General features: G+C 36.1%; 1 protein-coding gene across 1 annotated transcript in view; it reads right to left on the bottom strand.

Moving 5' to 3' along the window:
• The window catches only part of LRRIQ1 (leucine rich repeats and IQ motif containing 1), a 213,390-nt gene that overhangs the window by 179,546 nt on the left and 20,480 nt on the right, over nucleotides 1-13,364 (bottom strand). Inside the window, exons 7-8 of the mRNA XM_055118200.1 lie at nucleotides 10,437-10,511; nucleotides 6,358-7,980 (exon numbers count right to left, since the gene is read on the bottom strand). Of these exons, the coding sequence (XP_054974175.1) occupies nucleotides 6,358-7,980; nucleotides 10,437-10,511 (1,698 nt within the window). The remainder of the gene's footprint in view (nucleotides 1-6,357; nucleotides 7,981-10,436; nucleotides 10,512-13,364) is intronic.

The raw sequence follows: 13,364 nt of genomic DNA, 5'->3' as shown, positions 1-13,364 counted from the left end.
TGAGAAGTTGTACTTGCAAAACTGTGCTCCAGCCCTTTGTCTAACTCATTGAAATCACCTCAGAGAAAACATACAAGCAAAATTGCTTTAAAGAAAGAATATTTTCAAACTGCCACATGAAGAAATCCTAAACTTATTTTTCCCAGATACTTAAATTATCAATTAAAAAATACAATGTTTATAAGAGGAGTCTAGTGTGTAGTATACTCTAAACAGAAATTTTCAAAAATATTCTGTTGAAGCTGAAATGAACAGTGTTTTGGGGTACCCCGAAACACTGTTCATTTTATATATATATAAACATATATATACATATACATATATATATATATATATATGGATCGGGACTGGGCCTTCTCCACCCAGATCTCCAGTTTTCCAGTAGCTTGGCAATCACACCCACAAACTTTCCCTGGTGCCATGTAATCTCATCAATGGCCAAGATCCAGAGACTATAAAAGAAAGCTCCCGGAAGAGAACGATGAAGAATCTCACATGGCAGAGCCTGGCAAGCTACCAGGGGTGTATTTGACATGCCAAAAACAGAAACAATAATGCGCCTCATTCCCCTGACCCTGAACGAGACAGGGACAAATGGAGATGTTACTGGCACCTGCTTGAGCAAATTGATGAGCAACGGGACAACAGTGATAAAGTGATTAAATGTATGTATATAACTATTAAATACAATTACTCTGCATATGTTCCATATGTTTCTGCATATGGAACATTTCCTGGACATTAAAATTAAGCCATATTTGAAATTTACATATTTATGTAAATAACTGGAGAGTCAACACATCAGAAAGATTTTTTTAAAAGGAATTAGACTACAGATGGATTGATTTCTTTATCAATTTTGTTTCTAAGAACACATCCTGCTGTACTCAGGGTTTAGTCTTGGCCCTGTGCTCAGGGATTACTCTTGGCAGTGCTAGGGGAAACATCTGTGGTTCCAGGTCAACAGTCTGTACGACAAGCACCTTTCCCACCATACAATCAGTTTTAAATCCTTTGAATATTTTTAAAGTATTTTTAAATCTCAACTGAATGAAACTCTAGCTTTATAGATATTTTTTATCAATTTGTCAAGTATTCAAAAGACCAAACAATTATTGAAACAATTTTCCTGCAACCTTTTAGAAAGAAATGTATTCACTCATTTCTGTTGAAATAGTGTCTGTATAACGTCCATTTAACTTATTCATAAAGATATGCTGTTAGAAAACACGCACCAGCTAAAAATCCAGAAACTTTTGATAAGAGCACTTATACACTGAAAACTCTATCACTACAAAATGGTTTATAAAAAATAAAACAAAACCACTTTTGGGCAGGAGTCATAGAACAGAAGGTAAAGCGTTTGTCTTCCATGAGGCTGACTCGAGTTCAATGACCTTCATCCCATAATTCCTGAGTGCAGGGCAAGGAGTAACCCCTGAACACCCTGAGCATGGCCAGATGTGATGCAAAAAATCAAAACAAAACAAAAATACCTTCATTAACCCATACCGTATTATTCAGTCAGGTTTAATGATATTTTGCTTATAATAAAATAGTATAATTAATTTCTAGCTATTATGATCTGAAAATTTGTTTAAATTAAAATTTTTTGTTTAATTGAGTTATATCATAGATATGACAACTGGTACAATAACTTTGTCTACAGCATCAAATTTAAAAAAATCAAGAGACATTCCATAATGATCCCTCTTTCCTTGTATTGAAGATTAAGTTTTTAAGGACTGAAGCTATAGCACCAGTGGGTAGGGCATTTACCTTGCACGCAGCCAACCCAGGTTTGATTCCTCCATCCCTCTCGGAGAGCCCAGCAAGCTACCGAGAGTATCCCACCCACACGGCAGAGCCTGGCAAGCAACCCATGGCGTCTTCGATATGCCAAAAACAGTAACAACAAGTCTCACAATGGAGATGTTACTGGTGCCCTCTCGAGCAAATCAATGAACAACAGGACAGTGCTACAGTACTAAGTTTTTAAGATTTTCTTATGATACTGCAATTTATTGTCTACTCCACCCTAGATTTTCTAGGCATATGTGATAAAAAGAATTTTATTTGATTATTACTGATACATGCATGACAATAATCACATAAATAACTGTCCTCAGTTCTCAAAAGGGCTAGCATGATAGCACAGCTGGTAAGGTGTTTGCCTTGCACGTGATCAACCCGGATTCGATTCCTCTGCCCCTCTCGGAGAGCATGGCAAGCTACCGAGAGTCTCGCCCATACAGCAGAGCCTGGCAAACTACCCATGTCGTATTTGATATGCCAAAAGCAGTAACAAAAAGTTTCACAATGGAGATGTTACTGGTGCCTGATTGAGAAAATCAATGAACAACAGGATGACAGTGGTAGTGACAGTGACAGGTTCTCAAAACCAAGCAACCAATAAGGAGTGCGTGTAGAAAAACAACTAAAGGGACTGAAGAGATAGTACAAGGAAGCAGGGCTCTTTCCTTGAAAGAGGCTGAACTGGGTTCAATATCCAGAACCATATTTGGTCCCCTAAGACCTGCCAGAAATGATATCTGAGTGAGTTGCCAGGAATGAACTGCCAGCTGTGTCCCCCAAACTAACAGATACAAAAAACAAACCAGGCACTGGAGAATAGCTGAAGGTCACTAATTACTTATTTTAAAAAGAAATGAATGGGGACTGAAGAGGCACAGAAAAGAAGCCACTTGCCTTGCATGCAACTGCAGCAACCATAACAAATCCCCAGCACCACATAAGGCGCTCTGAGTGCACAGCAAGGAATACCTCCTGACTACTGGCAGGTGAGACCCCAAACCCCAAAACACAAAAACAAATGAATACAGTACACTACCCTTTTGGAAAAACTAAAATATATCAATAGAATTCATAGTTTTTTCCCAAATAAGGCCAATGTAAAAATAATTGAAAAATTAATATTTGAGAGCTTCACTATATCCCTGTATCACTGTCATTCCGTTGCTCATTGATTGGTTTTGCTTAATCAACTATATCTTTTTTAAATTATTCCTGATTGCATTGCATTTAAAATACCTAGAATATTATATTTTAGGGAATTCACTCGTTCATTCTTGTGTTGATTGAAAGACATACAGGTATCTATGGCAAAATGTAATGATAAAAGTACCAAAAGGAATGACTGTGTTTTGTGTTGAACATCTATTTAGTGCCACAGTCACATGTCTATTCATTGCAGATAAAAAACTGTTTAAAACTCAGCTACGAAAAGACAATAAATGGTACAACTGACTTGAACAAAATAAAAATTAATTTCAAGTATACCATGTAATATCACACCATTTATAATTAATTGCATAAGAGAAATAACAGTCAAATATAAAACTGCTATCACCAAAATTGGTGAATAGCTGTCTCTCATGCTATGATACAAAAGCATATAAGAAGGCCCTTATTTTGGACTGTTATTTAGAGAAGCTAACATTAGTGAAAAAAATACCAAAAATTTAATAAGTTCTAATACTGACACCAGGAAACACAAAAATACTTTGTTAATTACCAATAATTATTCATCAATCATAATTGTTGTTGATGTAGTTAACATTTAATATAAAATAAATATATCACCTAGGACAGAACACTTGTTATTTACACTGCTCTTTCATATCCCAGATACCTTTAAACACTTGTCTTCCTGTGCTCTTACAGAACATCCTGGAACCATATTTGCAACATTTCTAAATCTATAGCAGTGTATTTATCCATTGAATATCATTTTCTCTATTAAAGTAAGCTCCACAGAAGAAAGGCCGTGTTTGTTTCTGTCTACTTCAGTTTCACAGCAGATTTTGATTAATTATAAATAGAATATAGACCGATTGTTACAGGGTGTGGAGGTGCTCGCTGTCCATTAGGTTGACCCTGCTCCAATCCCTAACACTCACTGCATGTGATCCCCAACACTGCCAGGAGTGATCTCTGAGCACAGGGCCAGGAGTGTCCTCTGAGTACCGCTGAGAGTTAGGCAACCTCCACTTCAACACACACCCCCCAAAAATTAAATCATATTCAGATTTATTTCCATTAGCAAACAACAGAGGTTTCCAGATTTCCTTTTTAAGGCTGCAGTCAGCAAAGATTATGGAGGGGCATTCAGTACTAGAACTGAACTCGGAGTCTGCTACATGCTGTTCAGGTGTTCCTTCCAGCACTTGAGCTAGTTCACAAGACTCCTAGGCGTTCATCAAAGCGAAGTGGCATTATGTAAAATTTGGAATAATAGGATATGAATTTTAATTTTCTAGTATTGCACTAGAATCTCTAGATCTCCAGATCTAAACCTCTAGAATCTCGAGATCTCCAAGGCTGCTTGGATCGGGACTGGGCCACTTCCACCCAAACCCGCCATTTTCCAGTAGCTAGGCAGACACACCCACAAACTGCCCCCAGCGCCATGTAATCCCATCAACGACCAAGATCCAGAGACTATAAAACAAAGTCTCCGACCCCTTATAGTCTAGTTCTTCCTTTCGGAGAACCTGGCAAGCTACCGAGAGTATTCTGCATGCACGGCAGAGCCAGGCAAGCTCCCTGTAGTGTATTCGATAGGCCAAAAACAGTAACAATGATGGATCTCATTCCCCTGACCCTGAAAGAGCTTCCAGTGTGGCACCTTGGAGAAGGATGAGTAAAGAGAGGCTGCTAAAATCTCAGGACTAGGACGAATGGAGATGTTATTGGCGCCCTTCGAGCAAGTTGATGAATAACAGGATGACAGTGATACAGAGATACAGTATTGTACCATCTGAATTTATTTTTCTATATGTGTCATCTTCCTGCCTTATTTTTGCCTGAAAATATGGTTTTCATTAGAGGATTATTAGCAATATAATGGATAATAATTTTACAGTTAAATCATATATGTACCAAGTTTATACAGTATAAAAACTAATTATTTTTCTATATAAAATGTCTTAGGGGCTGCGTTCAGCGTGGGGGTGGGAGTGGTGGTGGACAGCTCCCTGCTGCACTTACAGGACCCAACCCTGGCCTCCCCCCTTTGGTGCATGGGGCCTGGCCCTTGCACCATCTCCCCGCCCCCTCCACAACTATCTTGTGCAAATCACCATTCCTTAATGTTGAGAGTGTGCCCTTGTTATGAATATAAAATATAGGGTGGGTGAGCGCCCGCATATCAGCGGTATCAGAAGATCAGCTGCCACCCTTGTGTTCCATAGAAGTGGGTCCTTATCCCAGTCAGGATAGGGTTGCACTGACCATGCTGATGTTATGTGAGCATCACTGACTATGTTTCTAACGAGGAAATTGGCCGTTTATGGTCATGTGCATTTTTTTTTAATTTCCGTTTATTGCCAAAACGCCCCTGTGGAGATCAGCTCAGCTTATGCATTTGCCAGTAACTTGTGCGTTATCACCTTACCATCAAACTGGCTTGTTTTTTCCACCCTGGAAAGTTTTTTTTTTAATGGTATTGTATGTTTTCATGGAGAGTAATATGTATATTACTCTCGGAGAGCCTGACAAGCTACCGAAAGTATCCCGCCCGCATGGGCAGAGCCTGGCAAGCTCCCCATGGCATATGCCAAAAAGAGTAAGGATAGATCTCATCTCCCTGACCCTGAAAGAGCCTGCAATCGTTATCAAAGAAGATTAAGGAGAGGCTGCTAAAATCTCAGGGCTGGGAGGGATAGAGACGTTACTGGTGCCCGCTCGAGTAAATCGAGGAACAACGGGATGACAGTGATGACAGTAATAAAATGTCTAGACTTAATCCTTACTACTTCTTTTCTGGGGCTTGTCAAGTACAGGGAAATCTACTTCATTCCAGAAGGAGCCACTAGGTGGTGGTGTGTCCAAGATTAAAGCAAACTTCTATCAAGTTGGGAGTTTCCTACTGTAACTCAGCCCCAACTTCCCAGAAGCTGCCACTCTTAGAACTTTAATAACTCTGCAACACAGGCTTCAGGATAGTATCAAAGATCTTTATAGTATCTTACTGAGGGAGAAGATACCCTCAAAATTGCAATTAAGGTGTTTTTTTTTCAGTAATCCCCATTTCCAATAGAGCAATTATTTCACTAGCAACTTCAGTAATCAAAATGCAAAATTCACCACAATCCAATTCTAGTCTTTACAAAGTAGTTGTCCCCTTTTTCTAAATTTAACTTTCAGTAGTTAACAAAGTATAGTATGTAAACATCCTCAACAGTATACACCAAATCTTGTATACATAGTATAATCTAATTTTAATTAAAAGAGAGACAAAATTCTTAGATAAAAATTGTCTTCTATATTTTCTATTTACATTGTAGGAAACCAACTGTAATATTTTCAAGTTTTATAAAAAAAAACATCGAATACCTGTTGTAAAGTATTCCAAGGGCCACGTCGAAGAATTTCTATCATGTTTAAAGGAGACATGATGTTGACTGGGCATTTAATAGGTCTTTTTCTCTTAACTACCTTCTTTTGCTGATTTTCCTTGAAAATTTCAAGCCAAGGTTTAAATGATTTTTCCCAAGCTAGTTTCTTCTCTTTAATAGTCAACAGGAGGGCTGTCTCTGGCAAAGAGCAGGTCACAGTATTTGCACATTCAGCTCTATTTTCATGACATTGTTCTGGAATATTTCTCTTTTGAGACATAGGAGAATTTACTCCCGTAAAAACTAGAGCATTTTTTGCAACACATCCACCCACATCATTGCAAGGAGTACTGCTACCTAAAATAGTATCTTTCTTGTTTATTTTGTCATCCAATTGAGTCCCTGCACCATCGCTGGTATAAAAAATTATGTCATTATTTAGAACATTATTTTGAGGATTTGCAACAGTTTCTTCGGGTTTTGAATTATTTTCTCGGCTTTGCACTATTACATTTTTCTCTTTGACTTCAGATTTTTCTAATTTTAAAGGTAGGGAATTTTGTCTTCTTGAAATAATTAGAACATTTTCTTCACCTGGTATTCTATTCTGTTTTGATATCACTTCATTTTCCACTTTCAGTATCTTAGTTTGCTGGTTATCTTGGATTATTTTCTGTAGTTCACTTTTCTCCACATCACTAATCGCCTTATTATGTTGTACTATTGCTACTTGTGTTTCTTGGCTCATATTCTCAGACTTAGCAATTTTCATTGTTTCCTTTTTGGGGACCTGTGACTTTAATTCTTGCAATTGAAACTGTTCCATTGCATTTTCTTTAAAATCTTGATTTTCCAAATAAGACTTTTTCTCTATATTTTCATATTCTGATTTACCTGAACATTGTTGCTTCAGTAGGTTTCCTAGTTTTTCTTCCATTTTAAATTCAGTAAAAACTGTTTTGCTTGTTATAGAGTTGTCTGATTTTATTTGTCGTGATTCTTGCAGTGTACTCTGTCTACATCCGTTTTCTGTATTCTTTAATTCTTCAACTAGCCCAAGGGGAAGGTGTTCCCACTTCTTTGATGTTTCATCTTCCAGACTTCTGGCTATACCATTCTTATCCTTTAGTATACCCATAACAGTTGAATATTTGGCACTATACCCTCCCTGCTTTAATGTTCTACTCATCATTAGCTGCTTGCTTGTGTCTTCTTTAAACCTTACTCTTTCCTTATTTAATAGTTGTCCTTTTTCTTGTCTCAGTAAATTCTTTTTCTCTTCATATTCCTTTACTCTTTCTATCCTTTCTTCATCTTTCTGCTTTCTAATCTCATTTTCTATCCTTTGTTTTTCCTCTAATCTTTTCGATTTTGCTTCTTCTATTTTTCGTATTTTAGCCTCCTTTTCTTTCCACTCTTCTGCTTTTCTTTTCTTAATTTCTAATTGTTCTCTTATGATTGGGCCATATTTTCTACGAACTACAAAAGCTTTATATGTAGCTTGAATTTTCACGGCTGCATTATGCTTCACTTTGAACAAACGTATTTTTTCTTTTTCCTGTAGGTCTTTAAATCTTGTTCTTTCTTCTTCCATTTGTAGATTCAAGTTTCTAATAAATTCCTAAAAGAAAACAAGTCAAATAGTAGTCAGTATATGCTAAATACTCAGTGCTAGTTATTGTAAATTTTTAAACAAATATTAAAATGAATTGATTAAGCAATTACTAAAAAGTTCACTTAGCAGAACCAATGCCATTTGGAGTAAAGAATACCAATAAAATGTTTCCCATCCAAAAATTAAGTAAAAGTATAGAAATTCTAAATATTACTGACACAAATATATAGATGTCAGCAATATTTTAGAACCCTGAAGAAAGTCAACTCTATGAAAGCAAATGTTATCTATATTGTATTCACTGCTGCTTTTTAAGTGTTTTAGAGAAATGGCTAGCACAATTTTTATAAGTAAATTTACAAATATAAAAATATAAAACATTCTAAAGTTTCAAAATAATGTAAGGAATGAATGCCAAATGTGCAGTCATTGTATAAGCAAAAGTTAATAAACATGCAAAGCTGTTATATCATTAAGTTGTAAGAAAATCAAGTACTAAGAAATATGGAATCTATGACTAAAAAAACAAATCTTTTAAATTTAAGACTGCAGAAAGATGTTTCAAGTATCTAAAAAAATCAAGAATATTTGCCATTGCCTTTAAAATTTTGAGAGAATTTAGGTAAATTTCGGAGATTAAAAACTGAATCTAGAAAGAAGAGAATGACCCAAACAATACTAATGATCAAAGAAACCATTAGCACTTTTTTTTCTACCTCTTCTTCCTTACTCTTAAAAGGGCAGCTAGCTCTTAGTTCATCGTAAATCCTTTTTCTTAGATAATATATTATATTTCTGGTTTCCTTTTATTTTCTTTTATCTTGAATTTAATTGTTATATTTTTAAATTCCCTAGTATAATTTTCTTTGTATTGACTCTACATGGACATCATTATTTCTAAACATTAAGATCAATATTTTTTAAGGAATTTTAAAACATTTTCAATATTGTTTCTTTACCCATTGTTTCTTCTCTATTCTCTCCTTTCCTTCCATAATTGCTATTACATCATATTAAACCTTTTACTGTATGCTACACAATTTCTGTTTATTTTTATTGTTGTTTACCACTTTTGGTTCTTTATGTGTTTTTCTATCGACCTAGCTTCAGTTTTGTAAAATTTACATGCAAATATCAGCTCTTTTGTTAAAATTACAACTAATTTTATTTTACATATTAAAATTTTCAACTCCAAGATGATATTTACATACTTATTCCAAGTCTCTTCTCATATCACCTCCCTGCTTAACTATTTTGAAGTTACACAATAGAGCTATTTAATCATTCTGAACTGGGTACCTGTAGATAACTTACCATTGGGTTTTTATTTGGGAGGGGGGTAACTTTGCTTAAATTTTTACTCTTCAAGTATCTAACATAATTTTAATGAACAGTTGAAATTAACACCTTATAATAAAGAAGCATATCAATTCAACATGTACATCAAATCTACATAATGCTATACACTGTAAAAAATCTATCTGGACTAAAAAAAAACTCTACTTTTTCAAAACTTTTCTTATATAAATAAAGATAAAGGAAATACAAAACAGAAATAAGTTTTTTATAATCAATGGAAATTTTATCTAGATTTGTGCTAATTTAAAGTATGTCTATATAAAAATATAGAATATATAAGTTATAACTATGTCATCAGACTCTTCTTAGACTATAAGGGGTTATTAAATTCAATAATTTGTCTTTAAGTAATGCAGTAGCCATTTTAGGTCATAATGAAGTCATAATTCATCATACTCTGCTTCTTCATATTTTAAAGCAACCTTAGGATTGAAAATTCATGTAGAGGGCTAGGGATGTGGCACATTGCCTACTATGTACACATAAAACTTGGGTTGAATCTCTAGCATCACAAAAGCAAAGAAACAAAATCTCACTGTTGGTTCAGCTGGTGGAGGACAGTTCTTTAAAAAATACATTTCTTTGGGGCTGGAGAGGTAGCACAATGGGCAGAGTGCATGCATTGCATGCAGAAAGCTCGGGTTCAATCTCAGCACGAGGCCTTAAGTATGACCTGGAGCCACCGCTGAGGGTGGAGCAGAGAAAACACCCTGAGCACCACTGCACATGTCCTAAAAACCAGAAACAAGTAAATAAATACAATTTAGTGTAAGTACTAACTCATTAAATTCCCTTAACTTCATTTTAGGATATTATATTTTAATAAGAATTTATAGTTATTAATTTTTTAAGGTAATAAATCTCATTGGGAGGGACATTGAACTACATCTGGTTATGCTCAGGACTTACTCCTGGCTTTGCACTCAGGGATCAGGGATCACTCCTTGCAGGGCCCAGGGGTGCCTGGGATTGAACCCATGTTGGCCACGTGCGAGGCAAGTGCTTTACCATTTGGACTACCTCTCCACACCTTTAAATTAGCCAGTTGCACATAGTAATTTATCAAATGCGATTTTTTTACTTATTAAACAACAAATAGATACCTCATGCTGTTTAAATTTCTCTTTCCATATTTTCTCCTGTGTATGGAGCTCCTCATTAATCTTGTTCTGTTCTTGCTGAAAATTTGGTAATATTAAAATATTACATTAGAGGGGATAAAAAAAATAAAAATTTAAGAATAAATTTATATTAACATGTCAGAAAATATTAAGTTCCTAACATAAGCTTATTACAACATTTATTTATAAACAATTATTGGAGATACCAACTCACCCAGTGTTTCTAATTAGCCTTTCTTTAATCTTAAACATTAAGTAACATATAAATCAGTATTTTTCAACTGGGAATCATATGGCCCTTTGTGGATTCCTGGGATATCCTAAGATATAACATAAATGGGGATCGTGGCAAAAGACTTGTGTGAAACAACTATTAAGATAAGGGGGCATGGGAAATGCCAGAAGGGCTGTAACAGAAAAATAAAATTTCATAAAAAATTATATAGATGATACCCCTCTATATTTCCATTTTGAGTATATAAACAACATAAAAATAAAAATAGCTACTTTTTAAACACTAGTAAGACTGATAAACCCTTCCATAGACAACACACACACACACACAGACACACACACACACACAAAGAAACCATAGGAATTCAGATGAAAAAGAAAGGGGGAGGTTAAAAAAGGATTACAGGGGAGAAACAAAATGTCAAAGAATCATCAGGTGTGCATCATTGGGTGTATCTGCCAACCCCCGGTGGGGGGTGGGGAAAGATAGTTCATTAAAAACCCTAATGCCACAAAACTGGAGAACCTAGAAATAGATGATTTTTTTTGTGTGTGTGGGGGGGGGGTGTGGGTATTAGGCCACACATAACTGTTCTCAGGGCTTATTTCTGGATCTGTGCTCAAATCCTGTCCTCAAAACTACTCAAGGTCACTTCTGGAAGGGATCAACAGTTTATATGAAGTATCAAAGATCAAAACACGATGGGCCCACACACAAGGCAAGCATTATATCCCCTGTGCTATCTCTTTGGCCCCAGAAACGAATAAACTTTTAGAATTCTATAACCTACCAAGACTCAACTGGAAGCAAATAGAAAACCTAACCCATCATTTACTAGTATGGAAATTCAAAGAATAACCAAAATATATACAAAATCAAATGCTCATTTCAGAGGAACTCACTAACTTCTTTAAAGATTAAAAAAATGACAAATAATCAATTTTTCTAAAACTCTTCCAGAAATTTTAAGAAGCATAAATTCATTTCACTTAGCATGATACTCTTCATGTCTATCCATTTATAAGCAAATTTAATGACTTCATCTCTCCTAACAGCTGCATAGTATTCCATTGTGTAGATGTACCAAAGTTTCTTTAACCAGTCATCTGTTTTAGGGCACTGGGGTTGTTTCCAGATTCTGGCTATTGTGAACAGTGCTGCGATGAATATATAGGTACAGATGTCATTTCTACTGTGCTTTTTTGCATCCTCCGGATATATTCCCAGAAGTGGTATAGCAGGGTCACATTGAAGCTCAATTTCTAGATTTTGAAGGACTGTCCATATTGTTTTCCAGAAAGGCTGGACCAGTCAGCATTCCCACCAAGAGTAAAAGAGCATCCATTTTTACCCACATCCACAACACCAGAACTGGTTGCTTTTGTTCTTTTGAATGTGTGCCAGCCTCTGTAGTGTGAGATGATATCTCATTGTCGTTTTGATTTGCATTTCCCTCCCAGGGGAAATGCACTAGTGATATGGAGCATTTTTTCATGTGCCTTTTGGCCATTTGTATTTCTTTTTTGAGGAAATTTCTGCTCATTTCTTTTCCCCATTTTTTTATGCGGTTGGAGGGTTTTTTCCTTATACAATTCTACTAGTGTCTTGTATATCCTGGATATTAATCCCTTATCAGATGGGTATTGGGTGAATATTCTTTCCCATTCTGTGGGCTCTTTCTGTATTTTGGTCACTGTTTCTTTTGAAGTGCAGAAGCTTCTTAGTTAGATGCAGTCCCATTTGTTTATGTTTGCTTCCACTTGCATGGTCAGTGCTGTTTCATCCTTAAAAATGCTTTCGTTTCAATGTTATGGAGAGTTCTACCTATATTTCATTCTGTGTACCTTATAGATTCATGTCTGATATTGAGGTCTTTAATCCACTTTGATCTGACTTTTGTGCCTGGCATTAGACAGAGGACAGTGTTCATTTTTTTGCAGGTAGCTATCCAGTTTTCCCAGCACCACTTGTTGAAGAGGCTTTCCTTGCTCCACTTTGCATTTCTTGTTCCTTTGTCAAAGATTAAGTGGACATATATTTGGGGGTCTGCGACAGGATATTCAACCTTTTCCATTGGTCTTCATGTCTGCTTTTATCCCAATACCATGCTGTTTTAATTATTACTGCTTTGTAGTAGAGTTTGAAGTTGCAGAAGGTGATGCCACCCATCTTTATTCCAAGGACAGAATAGAAGAACTGCACTCACTTGTGGAGTATAGAATTATATCACGTGAGGCTGACACCCAAGGACAGTAGATACAAGGGCCAGGAGGATTGCCCCATAGCTGGAAGCCTGCTTCATGAGCGGAGGAGAGAAGGCAGATTGAATGGAGAAGGGATCACTAAGAAAATGATGGCTGGAGGAACCAGTTAGGATGGGAGATGTATTCCAAAAGCAGATAATGGACCAAACATGATGACCTCTCAGTGTCTGTGTTGCAAGCTATAATGCCCAAAAGTAGAGACAGAGTATGGGGAATATTGTCTGCCATAAAGGCAGGGGGAGTGTGGGAAAGGTGGGGTATACCTGGGATATTGGTGGAAGGGAATGTGCACTGGTGGAGGGATGGGTGTTTGATCATTGTGAGATTGTAACCTAAACATGAAAGCTTGTAACTATCTCACAGTGATTCAATATTTTTTTTTTATAAAAAGCACAAATTCTTTCTAGTACT

The sequence above is a fragment of the Sorex araneus genome, chromosome 10, assembly GCF_027595985.1.
Source record: "Sorex araneus isolate mSorAra2 chromosome 10, mSorAra2.pri, whole genome shotgun sequence".
Lineage (NCBI taxonomy): Eukaryota > Metazoa > Chordata > Mammalia > Eulipotyphla > Soricidae > Sorex > Sorex araneus.
The sequence above is the reverse complement of the archived record's forward strand: the minus strand, read 5'-3'. Positions and strand labels throughout refer to the sequence as shown.